Raw genomic sequence first — 15,483 nt, forward strand, 5'->3', positions numbered from 1 at the left:
GTCAACGAACGGTTGGTTTCGGTAGCCTGCAGCGGTTCGATCAAATGTTTCGTCGCGTTCGCCACACCTCAACGTTCTGCATCTCCGTGTTGCCGCATGCCGATCTGTAGATGCGGCCAGCAGCTGTGCTATTTGTAGTACACATAGGCGGCCTGGTGTCGGTGTAGCAACTGCGCAGAGGATGATCACCAGTTTTCTTATGCGATCAGCGGTGTTGTAGGCGATCCTAGCTACGATGGCCACGTGTAACGGCGCAGGTTACCAGACGAACGCTCCGGCTATGCTACCGAACCATCGCAACGGGCGCGATATTCGTCCAAGACGCGCTTGGGCGTAGCCGTCAGGTCGAGAGTAGATTGCGCGACGGGGATGCTTGGTCGCCCACAGGGTTCGACGCGACGCGCTTCTACTCACCATATACGTGCGCTGCACGCGCTCCGCTCACAACGCCAGCCACATGACATGGCAGCATGGTCGCGGATTGCGCCGTCTGTTAGAGGGAGCGTGGTGAGGGCTGCATCGTGCATCTCCGTCGAGCCTATAGTTCGCAATGGCTTGCAACAGCCTAAATGGGTAATGCGCCGTTGGTCGAGTACTTGAAGGTTGGCAGACCATCGCTAGACCTGAATGTCACACATGGAGACGGCGGTGAGGTCATAGCGATGGCTGCAGAAGCAGGGGAAACCCAGCCGCCAGCCGGGGAGTGCGTCTCTCGTGTCGTTCGTCACGTGAGGCGGTTGGTGGTGGCCTCGGTACCCAGGCTCTGGAAGGATGAGGTAGCAACTTCGGAGTAAGCGCAGCCGTGGATGGCGGGCCTGAGGGCGACAATATGGGTGGCGCACTGGACTCACGATGCCATGTCGGCCATGCAGTCGAGAGATGAGATGTATGCGAGGCTCGAAGGCGGGCAGATCCCGGCCGCTTGAGTGGAATCGTTCCCGAATCTTAGCGTCGCACGTCGAGTTCGAGTCGCTTGCGCGCTCCTTTCCCCACCACCACCGCCTCAATCGCCATGCTCAGCACATTGCGCCTGTCTCAGGTATAATCCATCAATATTCTCCGCAGTGCCCATCTCTGCTCGCCACCAGCACTCCGTACGCCCGCTACTTCTGCAGTACGCCGGAGTGCGCCATCCAATGCGGGCGTCGGGACATTTCTGTGGCTGGTAGATCCCAACTCATGGGGGATGACGAAGCGCATATAGGGCAGGGCCTGACTCTATACCTTGAAACGGCCCACGCATGAGCCAATCTGAGGCCGGTAATGCCTATGCGTTAGAGAACCATGACCGAGAGCCCTGCCATCGCTCGGTCCCACTGCTTACAGGCGGGTGCTACGGCTGCGTAAATGCCGGCAGAGGCAACTGTCCTGCCCTGATCCGAGTACCGCTTCTTTGCAAGCACCATCATGCTCCATGGGGCCCTGAGCCGGGTAAGGTTCTTCCAGGCATAAAGTGCCGTCGACTGAGGCACAAGGTGCGGTAGGCCATTAAGTTGCCATGAAAAATGCCATCATCGTCACGGCACGCTTCTGACAGGCCGTTTGACCCATTCGCCTCCGAGCATGACCCGAGTAGCTCTCCCGCCAGCGCGGTCCTGGCTCCGCGTCTGATAGACTGTGTCTCAATCAATCTGGCATACGGCGTTCACTCGTAGCGCTCCTTCTTTGGGGAATTGCCTCGAGCCCCTGCCGTGTCGCTAGCCGATTCAGAACCTCCTCAATGCACATCTCCTGGCCACCACGCTGCGCCAGGATCCCTCCTGCAGCGCCTGCAACGGCGTTGGAGATCTTTCTGGCGGCATTCTAGAAATAAACGACGATGGCATGGACCGCGCACGCCCCGAGCCCCACAGGCCCCTCGCAAGCCGGGCGAAGTACCTCATGCCCATCTCATTTTGCATCAGCAGCCACTCACGATCTAGGGCTTGCAGCATTGTACTCGTCCAGATCGTGTGCCGGGGGACCCCTCCTTGTCATTGATCACCGCATTATGCTTGACGTAGAATCAGTCCCTGGGCCTTCCCTACTAACTCATTTGGTGCTCCTCAGGAACAGAGCGTCTCGTGGGGACGACCCATTGCTGTACATGCTTGGATCCTGTGTCCGTGTGGCAATCGCACAAGACGGACCGGGCTTTTGAAGGGACGTACTGCCCGAAATTTTTAATGCCTTCTCCCATCAGGCAGGAATCTTATATTCCACGACCACCCCAAGCCATAGGTACTTTTCGTTTGTTCCCTACAAGGCTACTACCTATAGTCCGCAACCCAGACGCTTAACACACGCGATAAGACTCGACCGATGGCGCGTTCCCCTAAGCTCTTCTTGCTCCAACATTTGTCAATATAACAAAAATTCGAAATACCCAAACACGTGCGATACAGCCATCGCAACTCCGAACATCAACTCAAACTAAGGCACCCTTTTTCTGGCTCAGGTCTCACTGCGGCGGCCTGCCAGAGCAACCTAGCTCTGGTAGTCTCCATGCGTGATCGCAACACTGGCGAGTCCCTATCGAGGCCCTTTCCTCGACTACAGCGTACCAGGCGATGCCGGGGAAGAACATCACATACCGACCTCAAACGTCGAACATCAAAATGTCCTCCATTCCCATACCGGACTGCCTCCGGGTTACCACCCTCACTCCTTCCTGCAGCCACACCAGTCTCAAACACTCCAACATGCCGGCGCCGGCCACCATCCTACCTACACAGACATCGAGACACATTCACTACATCAACCCCATCTGTTGCGCCATCACTCCATGTCGCAACACTCTCCATCTTCCTACAACGTGGGCTACCCACCGCCGCCCCAGCAAACCGCCGGACGCAAGCGCAGCCACCAAGACGACTTGCAACACGATCTCCCTCCGAGCTTAGAGCAGCAACTCAATCCTTACGCCCAAGCAACGGGAAGCGTCTCACTACAACACGCGACGCAGGGTTACTCCCTTCAACAATACCCGCCGCCGCCAACCCCACAATCCTCTTTACCTCCCACACATCACCATCATCTACCAAATACACATCGCAATAAGAGACATCACCCAATGGAGGGCGCACCTCCCTCTCCCGCTCAACATCATGGTCCTCCCAGCGTAGTAGGACAAGAGGGAATGCCTCCACCAGCACAACGACCCCGCGGCCCTAAGCTCAAGTTCACGCCCGAAGACGACCAGTTACTTGTCGATCTCAAAGAGAAGAAAAACCTCACTTGGAAGCAAATCGCCGACTTCTTCCCTGGCCGCAGCTCTGGCACACTCCAAGTTCGGTACTGCACGAAGCTCAAAGCAAAGACCACTGTCTGGACGGATGATATGGTGAGTCCCTACCCTAGTCATGAAACGCACGACGTCGTGTATCGCATCCACAATCTCCGACATGCTAACCATAACCGGTAATACAGGTGGTAAAGCTTCGCAACGCCATGCAGGAGTACGAGAACGACCGTTGGCGCATCATCTCCTCGAAGGTCGGCAGCGGCTTTTCGCCTACCGCGTGCAAAGACAAGGCCGAGCAACTAGAGGCGGTAGAGATGGCTGCACAGGAAGAGGAGGAGGAAGAATCACACCGACAACATCAACACCAGGGCACCTATTCCTCGTCGCAAATGGCCGCTGGCCCAAGCGATCCAGGCGCAAATTACCAATGACTGACCGACCTTAATTGCGATGGATTGGCTGGCCAATTCGAGAGTCTACGTGCATGGTGAAGAAAGAAAAGAACCTAAACAGATAGCATGAGCGCATGCGGAGACAAGTTGTATTGCGGAGTTCGTGCTGGTCACAAACTTCCCTCCTTGGGGTCGATTTCGGCATTTGCAATACTTCTTTGGGGGCACACACAAACATTCTAATCCCTTTACATATTTCCTTTACGACGTACCACGATTTTGGCCACGGTATACCCTTCCTCTTCAAATATACACTCCTTTAACCAATTAACTGCATACTTTGGACACGACGAACAACTGTTCCTTCGACGCGCAACACATTACCAGCGGGTCCAGCATTGCGGCGGCGTTGGGAAAGATACTGGGTTCAGGCTGGGATAACATCATTTGTGGGGTGTTGAGAATTTGAGTTGACGGGAGACGGCATTGAGAAAGAGTCGGCCAGCGTTTCCAGACAGAAAGATATCGGCGAGGAAGACAGTTGGTGTCTCGAGTGGCGTGTCAACTAGTGGAGCAAAAGAGAAGGAAAAGATACCCAGGCAGAGTCGGAAGGGGCGCATTTTCATTGGTCTTTTTATCCCCATCACTACACATTTCCTTTGTACACTGGCGGTATCGTCATCTACTTCTACTTGTTACCACGCATTGCATCTTCTTCCTCCATACATAATCATCGCTTGCTTCCCGACACTACTTTGCAGACATCTCCTTGATCCTCTAAACCTTCTTAGTGTACTACAAGCTCCGAGACGAGGGCGCGTATCTATTCTGCCCGCTATTCTAGATGTACACATTTGTAATCTGTCGTCATCTGTATCTCATACGTCCCGTCGTAATGCATGTATGCCACATGGCACAACTACCGAACCTAATGTCAAATACTATACCTGCGTGTCGTCGCAATATGCGATCGCGCTTCTCGAAATTATGTAAATCATAACCCGCACTTAATATCATAATTTGGAATGCTATTATGTGCATCGTGTTCATGAACGTATGTCAATGCGGAGTATGTGGCCTTTATGGGGTGTTGTCTCATCAACACTGGTTTCAGATCTCGAACTCTGATCTGAGACGCGCATGGCCGCGAGTATGAGGTGAGGATATTAGGCGTGATGTCACACGTTCAAGATTATCACGAGAGAACAGGTTCAAGGCATGACGCTTTCCAGGCGATGGTGGTGTCATCAGAGTTGTGGTCGGTGAGTACAGCATCAATGCTCAAAATCAAACTCCATGCTATTGTGGTGTTGACAGCCTGCGCGGATATGATCTCAAGGCCACAGTAACAGATTCATGAGCATTCACATGTCAAGTCACTGCGCTGGTACTTGTCTACTGTCAAGCTTGGTCGACAGCCTAAGCAAGCATTCCATCACTACTCACACCCGCCAAACCTACGATTTCCATACATCCATCGCTCGCCCATCACTTCTATCCTTCCCCACGCTCCCCAGCCTTCTCAAACTAATGACACCAAGGCATTATCCCCCATTATCAAGATACACACATGTCCTCGGCAACCGATCATACTTTCGATATTAACAAAGCGCGTGCTGACCTTGCCGCATACGGGAAGGGTGAACCTTGTCGTAATACCCGGGTTAGTTGATATATAGATTGTTCCCGCACACACCTCGCTACTGTTGCGCCAAATGACGCCCACGGCCAAGTGAGATATGCAAAGCGGATGCAGGTGCGGATGCCCAAGAGTGCGTGACCGTTGTTCCGTACAACGGATGCGATGCGACCTGGGGATTATTCAGGATGGATATTGATGAAGGGGCATGCTTCGATACCCACACCTCTGCGCCCAACTTGATTACTATCGCCTAGCAATAGACGAGACAGAAAAGAAAAGTCTTTCATGTTGGGAGGCCAGGAATATGTGCTGGCTTGCATCCGACTCGTCCAAAACCCGAGCCAGTAGTGACCGTTTGTGCAGTCACGATCCGGTGAACCCTGTCTTAAGATTGCCTCTTCTGCACTCAGCTTGTCGGTTACTGGCCGTGCCATAACCACCCATGTTCTTAACAACCAGCCAGGGTGTGGACACGCGCACGTAACGAGAATGCCGAGGCAGGCATATGCTGGATTAGGGCGAGGTGAACTTTTGCTGACCTTTCGCAAGACGATCGCCACCTAAGGCATACGTAGGTATGGGCTGATGATGATGAAGAAGCTTTCGATATAACCACTTCCACGGGATGGCCGCAGACACACGTTTCTCGTTAAGAGCTTTCCATGCACCCTGACTGTGCAATCCCTTGCCGCCATTCCCCCATGGGTTCTCTCTTTCTGCTCATCACTGCACGGTAGGAATAGCGATCGTCTACTTACGTGTACTCCGCTTTCTTTCGGGAGCTAGGGGCCGTTGATCTAACTAGCGAATAGAGACAGCGCGCACAAACTGGGACGACGGGATACGCCGATGGCGAAAAAGGAAGAGAAGCATCAAGGATCGGCAAGCCGCTGCAATGGATATTGGGAAGCCTCACGCTGTGCCCTCTTCCTGGTAGTGGCATCCTCGTCTGCCATGTGGCAGTGGCAAACGGTTTCATGTTCCAATGCTGAGGTGGCGATTGCTATGTTTACCATCTGCTGATGGATAAGGATACAATAGCGAGGCGAACAGCGGAGATTGTATGCTCATGATCGGCAAGAAACTTTGCTGCCGAAGGGACATCGCTTACAGATGCATCGCGGATATAGGCTTTATCGGGATGTGGGGAGAACCATAGAGGCACTGCAAGTATGTGAGCTAGGTCTTCGAGTGAAGACCTAGTCTAGCATCGCTTCGCTTATCCACGGCCATCGATCTGGATGGAAGGTGAATGTGCTAGACAAGCTCATCGTGCAGAGAGGCGTCTCAACAGATCTTGTGATGAAACTGACGCTTGAGACATATTGGCTGATATGGTGTGGTTTGCTCAACAGCAACGTTGTCGCGCGCAGACAGGCGACGTCATTCCTTCCCAGGATGAACGAGTCTCAACTATAGTGCGCTTCTCGTGAAACCTGCAACATTTGCCAACTCATACTTCAAGTTCCCCTCGATCCCTGAAGTTGACCCACACTGATGAAGTCTGACCGGTCACCTTGACAAACAATATTTGCATCGCACCACTGCGGCGATTGACAACAAGGACGTGCTAGCTCGGTGCCTTACTGCGCGATGCTGCACTGGCGCTGTGAACACCCGCATGTGCGCCGTTCCCTGTCAATCGGTGAAGGATGATATCGAACGCGGGTGCGAGTAATACTCCGGTGAGCGTTGAACCGTCAACCGCTTGCCGTCGCCGCATCCCGCATCTTTCGCGCACTGTCAGAGGCAAGAGGTAAAAGATCCAGGAGCCTGGTAAATGGTCAACCACCTCTATTGTTCCAGCCGCGGCTCTTCCTGCTGGTTGTGCGTCGCGTATAGTTTTGTTGGCCACATTCCTGTCCAGTGCTTCTGAATGCGTCAATAAAGTTATTGACCACAACATAGCGTATGCGCGCCAGCTCCGCCGCCAACGGCCCGCAAATATACTATTGGAGGGATGTGGAAAATAGAAAGTGGAGTCATAGCCAATAGTGTCGCCGAAAGTTGCTTGTTTTCGGGTCATGCGTGAGGCGAGGTACATAGGCTATATGCGGAACTGATATAGCTCCGCTTCCCACAACGGCAGGGCATGGTCTTTGCGTAAACGCTTGGCGAAGTTCTCCAAGTCCTTGGAGAATTCTGTTCGTACCCTGTACGCAAGCGAGCGCGGATGTTGTTCAATCTCCGCTAGGTAGTGGTGAAGGTTCAGTCACATGATATATGTTTCTATGGTCGAAAGATTCTCTTGACATGGAAGCTTGGTGGACTCTGGCAGTAAACGCACAACATTTTCCTGTCATAGTACTTGTGGCACTTCGACCTGAATGATAGTGTTAACGATGCCAGTCAGCGGCTACTGTCCGCCTTCGCGATTGCTCGCGTATGCACCATGACAGTAACCTATGCGACTCCAGGTAAGATAGACTGTGCCTTGACTAACCGATACAACAGATTTGCTTCGCTTGCGGTGAGTCTGGATGCGGTCTTCGTTCAGTGCGGTGTCCAGGTCCGCAATATCGTTTGGCAGCCCCTGTGACACTGGGTCACAACAGAGGGTTACAATCTGACGGGTGTAAATGCCGGAGGATTAGAAAACAGTCGAAACAGTTCGCGGTAGTCTCGCCTGAAAGTTCCTTGATGAGAGGCCTCATAGCTTCCTTCAGATCGGCAACGAGTGCTGGCAAAGGCGGAAGCTAGGTGGGCGCCTCACCACCACCGTAGTCGCTGCTGTTGCGAAAGGGGCAGCCAGCTCTTTCGTCCTGCGTCTAACACTCCTAGAATACAGAATCCACTGCTGATGGCCAATTGCAGTCTTGTCGCGGGCGAGATATCTCGTCGGCTAGGGGCATCCCACGGCTACGCCGTCAACCAGAGGAGGTCGCCTCCGGTCGTCAAGGGAGATTGAGTGTGCTGGGTGAGTCCACATGACTGGCTTCAGTATGGCCAGCTGTACATGCTAGTTGGCAACGGCGTTGCAACACTGGCGTGACATTGTTGGAGGGTACCCACTCATGATGCAGCGGTGCTGCACGAGCAGCCAAGTTGCGGAGATACTCGCTCAACGTTGCTCGCACCTAACGGACAGTCTGACGGTGGTGGAAGCCGCCCATGAGCGAACGCGCGTTCGGGACGACCGAGACATCACTGAACCGGAGGCACGTTGCGGACCTGATCTGGTAGCGAGCGACCCAACACACTCGCCCTCCGGTCCAAGCCTGGTCGATAGCGCCTCACCGCTGACGATAGCACACTGATGATGCGTTGTCATATATCATTCGCCGCGCAATAAGACGACCGTTATTGATAGGTGGATATTACCGTGCATGCGTTGTTGACTGAGAGACTTAACGATGGGCACTATAGGCAACGCTCGCCTCCAGTGCCAGATCCCGAACGATGTTGGGCTTGCGATGAATCTCTCCGAGAAGATCGGCACAGAATTGTGTGTTGTTCCTGGTACACTTTGTCTGTTTCGTACCCAGTGACGGCAGCAGAAGTTTTCCATCTCCTCAGGGTGTTGCCCAGCCCGGGAACGGACGCTCTGTGCTACATGCTCTTTCTCGATTTTGCTTGTGCAGCTGTCGCCCAATGTTATTCATCCGGCTGATAGTTGCTAGACTGGGTGCAACGGCTCCACTGTGATCCGCCCCTCGGGCGCCATAGTCAAGGTGTTCACGTACGGTTGGTCGTCGAGGCTTGTAGGCGAGTAGATTCTGACAGACTTGCTGTTAGTAGATCAAGTTTCCTCTTCCAGTGATTCAGATGAACACTCCAAAAGGATGTCTTCTCGCTCGAGGCGCGCGCCATACTTGGTCGAAGCTGAGCGCAAACATTGTGCGCTTTAGCTTCAGCAGACAGTATTACTGAGCAGAGCGTACAAAACATATTTTTGCTCAGCGCTCAGTTTTCGCCGCGTACTATCAAGGGGCAACCTCGATGCCTGAGACATCAGGCCAGACAACGGCGCGTTTCAGAAGCGGTATTGCTGGCGGATACTTCCAAGCGAGCAGCAGCATCGCTTAGTCTTCTCATATGCGCTGTCGTGTCCTATGTTGACACGCTTGATATAGCGGCAAGATGATTGCCGTTTGTGCTGTGCGAAGTGCAAGAAAGCCTCGAGACGATGTGTGGTGGTTCTTTCTCCCCGACTGATGGCCGGGCGATGTCCGTGCTTCACATGACGTAACGAGGGTCCTTCCCAGCCACACTTCCTCATCATTGTATTGACGAGCTTCGATGACACCATAGACTGCTCCTGTATGGAGCTCTTAGCGCAATTGTATGCTCATATAATTCATTGCGACTGTTCATGACCTCCTGGAATGACCGGATAATCAATGCGTTACTTGATCAGTATACTTCATGCGTTGCGTACATGAACCTCGACGTAATCAACACAAAGCATTCCATGTATGTGTATGCTTCTCAATGACCTTGTCCATATTGACATGTTTCCGTGTGAGTATTCTCGGCATATTGGCCTTGCCGAAGAATCGATTTATTTAGATACCGTTTCAATACTTCTCCGCCGCCGAAGAGCCGACCGAATACACCGAACAGCCCGCGTTCACAGACCTGTTCCTCTAAATTTAGTTCCAATACTCCGCTGAAGCTTGTCCCATGTCGAACACGTTGTGCATACTACGACAGATTCCGATAGAAACCCGTTAACGATTTGTGCTTGGCATCGTGCTTGAATCGCAGGTTGGGCTGCAATGGACGTAGTATTCGTAGCACTTGCATCGGCTTCAATTTGTCAGTGCGGCCATACAGTCGAGAAAGAAAAAGTATAGGGACTCTGGTGTATCATGAGAGAAGTTCCTGCTCTTGCTATTGATTCTGTATACGACGGTAAACATTCTTCCGGTTTGAAGGCACGCACTATTTATCATCAAGAAAAACGGGCAAGCCGTCTAGCAACCTAGAATTATGAGCGGAATATACTATAGAAGAGAACACTCTCTGATCCTTTCGAACAATGGATATCATATCGCCTTATTGAGACTGTTCGCAGACCTGATCGAGCGGATAAAACCTTATGGTATACATAGGTCGACGTCAATTTGGAAATCGTTTGTTCGCAAATGCTATCTAGTTTTATGCAGTCTCGTATGTGGTTGTGCGTTAGACGGTATTTCAGAAAGACCATGCTAATATTCACCTAATGGACTGTTCGCAAACTTGAAGGGCAAGATGGCAGGTCGTTTCAAGGTTACTGGTGAGCTAGACTGCCGTTCACCCCTAAAATGCATTTGGATATGGAGATTTTGAGATTATACTTATATTGCTGACTATTGTGCTGGACTCTCACGAAAGAGTATGAACTCTAGCCGTCTGAACCGCACTGGGACGCTCATACCCGGAGCGCACATCTACTGGCTAAAGTCAATGTCGTAGGCAACAGCGGAAGGTATCAAATTGATTGGAGCGTAGACACGCCCTCCTGTCAGAATAGCCTCATTCGCAACAAACTCATCCGCAAGACGACGCAGCTCAGCATCATGACAGAAGATATTTTCCGCTTGCTCATTATGCTCTTTCCAGAATTCTGGTCCATCGCGCCGCAAATGTGTTTTACACAACTCCTCTACACGCAGTATGAAAGGCATTCTACACTCCCATGTTCCCGGGAAAGTCAACTCGGTTTTGATCTTATATTTGTGAAGAACACCGAACACTCTACCCATGGACAACGCGTCCTTCTGGAATGCCTTTTCATCGTCGAATGGTGCTCTTCGTATACAGTCGCGGCGGTTCCCTGATGTTTTTGCAGAGTACGTATATTCCCACGGAATGTCGAGGGTAAGGTGCTTCAGCTGCCCAGTCAAGCCAGATGGCTGGAACGCCTTGAAGAACCTCGGTAATGTGGTGATCTGCGAGTAACTCGGCTCACAAAATGCGATTCTGTCACGACTCTGAGTCCATTGAAATTGTACGAACCGGAAGTAGTACTGCAGTAGCTCTTTCCGTATGTCCTTATCTTTGCAGAAATTCGATGTAAGCATCCTATAGATCTGGTTTTCACTACGGCTGATGCACCGATCGCAGTTCTCAAGATTCCGTTTCTTCCACTCTTTATCGGAGATTTTTTCATAGGATGTTTCCTCATCTGATGTCTCGCCATCTGATGTTTCCTCATCTGATTCCGAGGTACTGTCCTGCCTCAATTTGTCTAGGTCACAAGGAAGTGGCAGGATGCTAGGCGGATGAAGTCCCTCGTACTTGATGCATGGCGTACTATACATAATGTGGATATCGTCCTTGTTATCTGGACGGTACAGAATTTCAGGCAAGTTGGCTGGGTCCATCTCAGGAAATGCCTGCTTGTATACTTCGAAACGACAGTCCACGTCTAGCTTTTCCTTGAAGAGTTTCATGTCGATGGCGATGAGATTCGTTGCTTGCTGAAGCTGCTGATCCCTTGGTGGGCTCATCTGGCTGGTCTGGTTCTGCTGGCTCGACGACACTGATGTGGTCTCGATTGCGAATTGATCCTCCATGACTGAAATGCTGTTCAATATCGTTATGTCCGTCGCTGAAATGAAATCTGACCCAGTGAGGGTATATAACCATGCGGTAGTTGACATTGTTTACCCTGCTTCTGATTTACAAGCACGTTGTGGACACCCAGTTGGGCAGATAACATCTTTGATGCGATTGTGAAGAAGTGACAAAGCCAAGATCTTGCTCTTGGACCTTGCCCGCTAGGAAATGGCCTTTTGCCAGAATTCTGGCTTCTTGAGACGGTGGACAAAGGAAGCATCGTGAATGAACGTTCTCGGTATCTTCTGGCCATATATGATAGCCACCGTCAGGCTCCTGTTAGGAGCGCAGCGAAGATGTAAAGAAAACGCCTTCACCCTGTACAACATTGGCCAGGACGGAAGCCGGGTCGCTTATAGTACATGAACAGGTCGATCGCTCGAATCCGTGTCGAAATATGCATATGTTGATATCAGTCAGTAAAGAGAAATCGTTGGACGTGTTGATAGGAACGCGCGAGAAGTAAGTGCAAATAGCGGAAGTAGATGAGAAAAGGTTTCAGCTCTTAGTCATCTCAACAAAACGATAGTAATACGAGCTTTATCGGTGTGTCAACACGGGACGGCCGAATGATCGGTGGTATTCCAGCTATTCCCGTGGCTTAGGCATCGTGAAAGCTCAACTGGCTACCTGGAAGACCTCATGTTCTTCGTGCTGTAGACCGCTGGGGGGGATTTTTTCGAACGCGTACCGAGTATCATAGGTAGTGGTTGTGGTAAAGCGCTTCGTGATGGTGTTGGTGGTTCCCACGAAGAACGTGGACCCTGGAACTGTTCGTTGGCGGCTTCTACTCCGCCCAAGCTTCAAGCCGATGACGACTGTCGCGTCGGCTTTCTTCCATCGTCATCACCATCACCCTCAACGCCATCACACGACAACAAACCTCATCGCGCCAGCAGTCGCATCGTTCGGAATTCGGAATAGATAGCAGCGCATCGCGGACACGGAAATAGCTGACTCGTGCTCACCGCAAATAGCGCATGACCACGAGCGGCTAGCTGTGATTGCGGGGTGCGCCCTTCCTGTGGACTCAGCATGCGAGCAAGCATGAGCGTTCGTGACTGTTCCTGCTCTTCTTCTCTTCACTCTGCGGCTTTGACTAGCATGCATCCTTCGCTATCACCGCCGCCATGACAGAACACCGGCTACCAGTTAAACAACTGGTGATTCTATGTACGTACACGCGACGCGTCCTCTTCTGCAAGCTTGCTAACTTCACCATAGCAATATGCCGCTTTGCCGAGCCCATCGCCCTCACTTCCGTTTTCCCATACGTGCCCGAGCTTATGGAATCATTTGGTATTCCTCAAAATGATATCGCGCGCTGGGCTGGCATCTCGTCGTCGGCATTCTCGTTATGTCAAGGCTTCACAGGCCTCGTCTGGGGTGCCGCATCCGATCGCTATGGAAGGAAACCTATCATATTGTTTGGACTATTCAACACCATGTGGACAATGTTGCTATGGGGCTTCTCGCTCAACCTACCTATGGCTTTGGCTGCACGCGCCCTGGGAGGACTATCAAACGGCAATGTAGGCATCCTCAGAACTACAGTTGCAGAGCTGTGCCCATGGAAAGAGCTCCAGCCGAGAGCGTTCAGTGTCATGCCCTTGGTTTGGACAGTGGGTGCCACGTTTGGACCTACCCTAGGTGGAGCCCTAGCCAACCCGTTGGGTGTCGATCCTCGGAAACCCAGAGGCACTGCTTTACTGGAGAAATTTCCGTATTGTTTGCCAAACCTTGTAGCGGCTGCATTCTTCACTACGGGTATCGTAATAGGCTGGCTGTTTCTCCAAGAAACTCTGGAAAGCAAGAAGAACGCACCAGACCTGGGCCTGAGAACTGGGGCTAGATTGATAGCATTCATTCGCAAGATACTGCACCTGCCGACCCAAAAGCAGAACGGCAATTCAGAACGCGAGCCGCTACTCGGTCAACAGAAGATACTTGACAGTGAAGCGACACCACAGCATGAGGTTGCTCATGAGGTAGTCAAGGAAAAAGCACCAAGATACCGGGATGTGTTGACATTTCAGACGTCGCTAAACCTTGCCGTGTATACGTTGCTCGCTATGTACACCCAGGCATATGATCAGGTACGAGATTTCTGGTAGCTGAAGATACCATGGCTGATCAAACGTAGCTACTTCCAGTGTTCATGCACCATCCAGTACAACTCGCAGACGATCCAACCGTATCCTTGCCTCTGAAATTTGCAGGAGGCTTTGGTATCGAGTCTCGACGCATCGGCATCATTTTTACTGTGTTTGCCATATCGTGTACCATGTGTCAATTCTTACTTTTCCCACCTATCGCGCGCTATCTTGGTGTCGTTCGCTGCCTCCGAATAGCATTTCTCATCTTCCCATTTGTCTTCTTCGTCACACCATTCTTATCGCTTATCCCAGATCCAATCACCAGGGAAGTCGCCATGGTGCTGCTCTTGATGGTTAGAGGAGTGGGTGGTACATTTGCTTTCCCTACTAGTACTATCATGCTCACGAACAGTGCGCCTAGTCTACGTGTTCTAGGGACCATCAATGGTCTAGCGACGAGTTTCAGTGCTTTTGGCAGAGCAGCTGGACCCACTTTGGGAGGCGGCTTGTTTACTTGGGGTGTCAAGCGTGGCTATGTCATCGTACCGTTCTGGACTATGTCTGCGATTGCATTCGCTGCCTCAATACCAACATTCTGGCTAGTTGAGGGTAAAGGGTTCGGAGACGACTCAGATATCGACGACGAAGAAAACGTCATCGAGACGGAAGAAGAGATTGATGAAGGCGCAAGGATGCCCACAGCAGCGTGGCATGACGATGCTGCGATATCTGAATCAGAGTTTGGCGATTTCGGAGAGCCACCAAACATACTGAGCCTTACCACGACGCGATCGAGCGTGGCTATGGCATCTGATGACGAAGACGACGCGTCGGTGTCGGTAGGACGGGGACAGTCGATTAATGCCTTGGAGACGACGAGGAGTGGTTCGCAGAGTAGACGGCGGAAGATTGTCAGGAGGACATCTTCGATACCAATTGGTATGGGCAAGGGCTTTAGGCGCTACAGTTCCAACTTGGGCAGCACGGGTATTGGTGGCGGTTATAGTTGGGGAGGCGCATAGATCAGATCTACATTATCGGGATGTGCCTTAATCGATCACAGCTTTTCGGTCCTTGTGGAACTCAGCAGTGAAGACTCATATGTAGCCTCCCAATTAGCTAGCTCACTCAGCAACCCGTTCCAGCCAATGATCGATGCACAGCTCATCTCCCATACAATCGATGTATGACTCCAAGTCAGTGTTGAGCCTGAGCATAGCAGCTCTAGCGATACCCGGCTTGAAAGTACACGTACACATACACATGTAGCTAGTACAAAACAAATCATGATGGAATTTCAGATTGACTCTGCAGCTAGGGGTCGACTACTAGGGCACAAACGGAAGTATTCGGCGATGGCTTCATTATAGAATGTAACGTGAACAGCCACGTCACGTTGTGTTCAGCACGTCGTCGACGCACAGGTATTCAATATTCGCTCAAGAACAGCAAAGATTTGTTGGCGAGTGTCCTATGTTGAACCTCTTAAACAGCTACATACAATCGAACAAGGTGTTCGAGAAATACACTTCTACCCGAATATGACACGGTATAACTCGATAGCGATTTGTCTGCATCTTGTAG

At 51.6% G+C, this 15,483-nt stretch overlaps 5 protein-coding genes across 5 annotated transcripts; 4 read left to right on the forward strand and 1 right to left on the reverse strand.

The window, feature by feature from the left end:
• Positions 1-2,764: 2,764 nt before the first annotated feature.
• On the forward strand, positions 2,765-3,654 carry CC77DRAFT_942856 (hypothetical protein; the record flags this gene model as incomplete). The annotated part of the gene is made up of 2 exons (XM_018534883.1): positions 2,765-3,322; positions 3,409-3,654. The coding sequence occupies 2 exons, from the start codon at positions 2,765-2,767 to the stop codon at positions 3,652-3,654; spliced, it is 804 nt and encodes a 267-aa protein (XP_018382515.1).
• Positions 3,655-4,852: 1,198 nt separating this feature from the next.
• CC77DRAFT_272934 (hypothetical protein) lies at positions 4,853-5,341 on the forward strand. Its single transcript, XM_018530972.1, has one exon. The coding sequence runs from the start codon at positions 4,972-4,974 to the stop codon at positions 5,218-5,220; it is 249 nt and encodes an 82-aa protein (XP_018382516.1). The 5' UTR covers positions 4,853-4,971; the 3' UTR covers positions 5,221-5,341.
• A 563-nt stretch (positions 5,342-5,904) lies between these two features.
• CC77DRAFT_1023261 (hypothetical protein) lies at positions 5,905-6,552 on the forward strand. The gene is made up of 2 exons (XM_018525629.1): positions 5,905-5,990; positions 6,070-6,552. The coding sequence occupies exons 1-2, from the start codon at positions 5,920-5,922 to the stop codon at positions 6,278-6,280; spliced, it is 282 nt and encodes a 93-aa protein (XP_018382517.1). The 5' UTR covers positions 5,905-5,919; the 3' UTR covers positions 6,281-6,552.
• Positions 6,553-10,632: 4,080 nt separating this feature from the next.
• CC77DRAFT_1011575 (hypothetical protein) lies at positions 10,633-11,847 on the reverse strand (the record flags this gene model as incomplete). Its single annotated transcript, XM_018523717.1, has 1 exon — positions 10,633-11,847. The coding sequence occupies one exon, from the start codon at positions 11,845-11,847 to the stop codon at positions 10,633-10,635; it is 1,215 nt and encodes a 404-aa protein (XP_018382518.1).
• A 629-nt stretch (positions 11,848-12,476) lies between these two features.
• CC77DRAFT_995547 (MFS general substrate transporter) lies at positions 12,477-15,264 on the forward strand. Its single transcript, XM_018536466.1, has 3 exons — positions 12,477-12,976; positions 13,028-13,899; positions 13,947-15,264. Exons 1-3 carry the CDS (start codon positions 12,934-12,936, stop codon positions 14,919-14,921), a joined length of 1,890 nt encoding a protein of 629 aa, XP_018382519.1. The 5' UTR covers positions 12,477-12,933; the 3' UTR covers positions 14,922-15,264.
• Positions 15,265-15,483: the final 219 nt, after the last annotated feature.

The sequence above is a fragment of the Alternaria alternata genome (genome assembly GCF_001642055.1).
Source record: "Alternaria alternata strain SRC1lrK2f unplaced genomic scaffold CC77scaffold_19, whole genome shotgun sequence".
Classification (NCBI taxonomy): Eukaryota; Fungi; Ascomycota; class Dothideomycetes; order Pleosporales; family Pleosporaceae; genus Alternaria; species Alternaria alternata.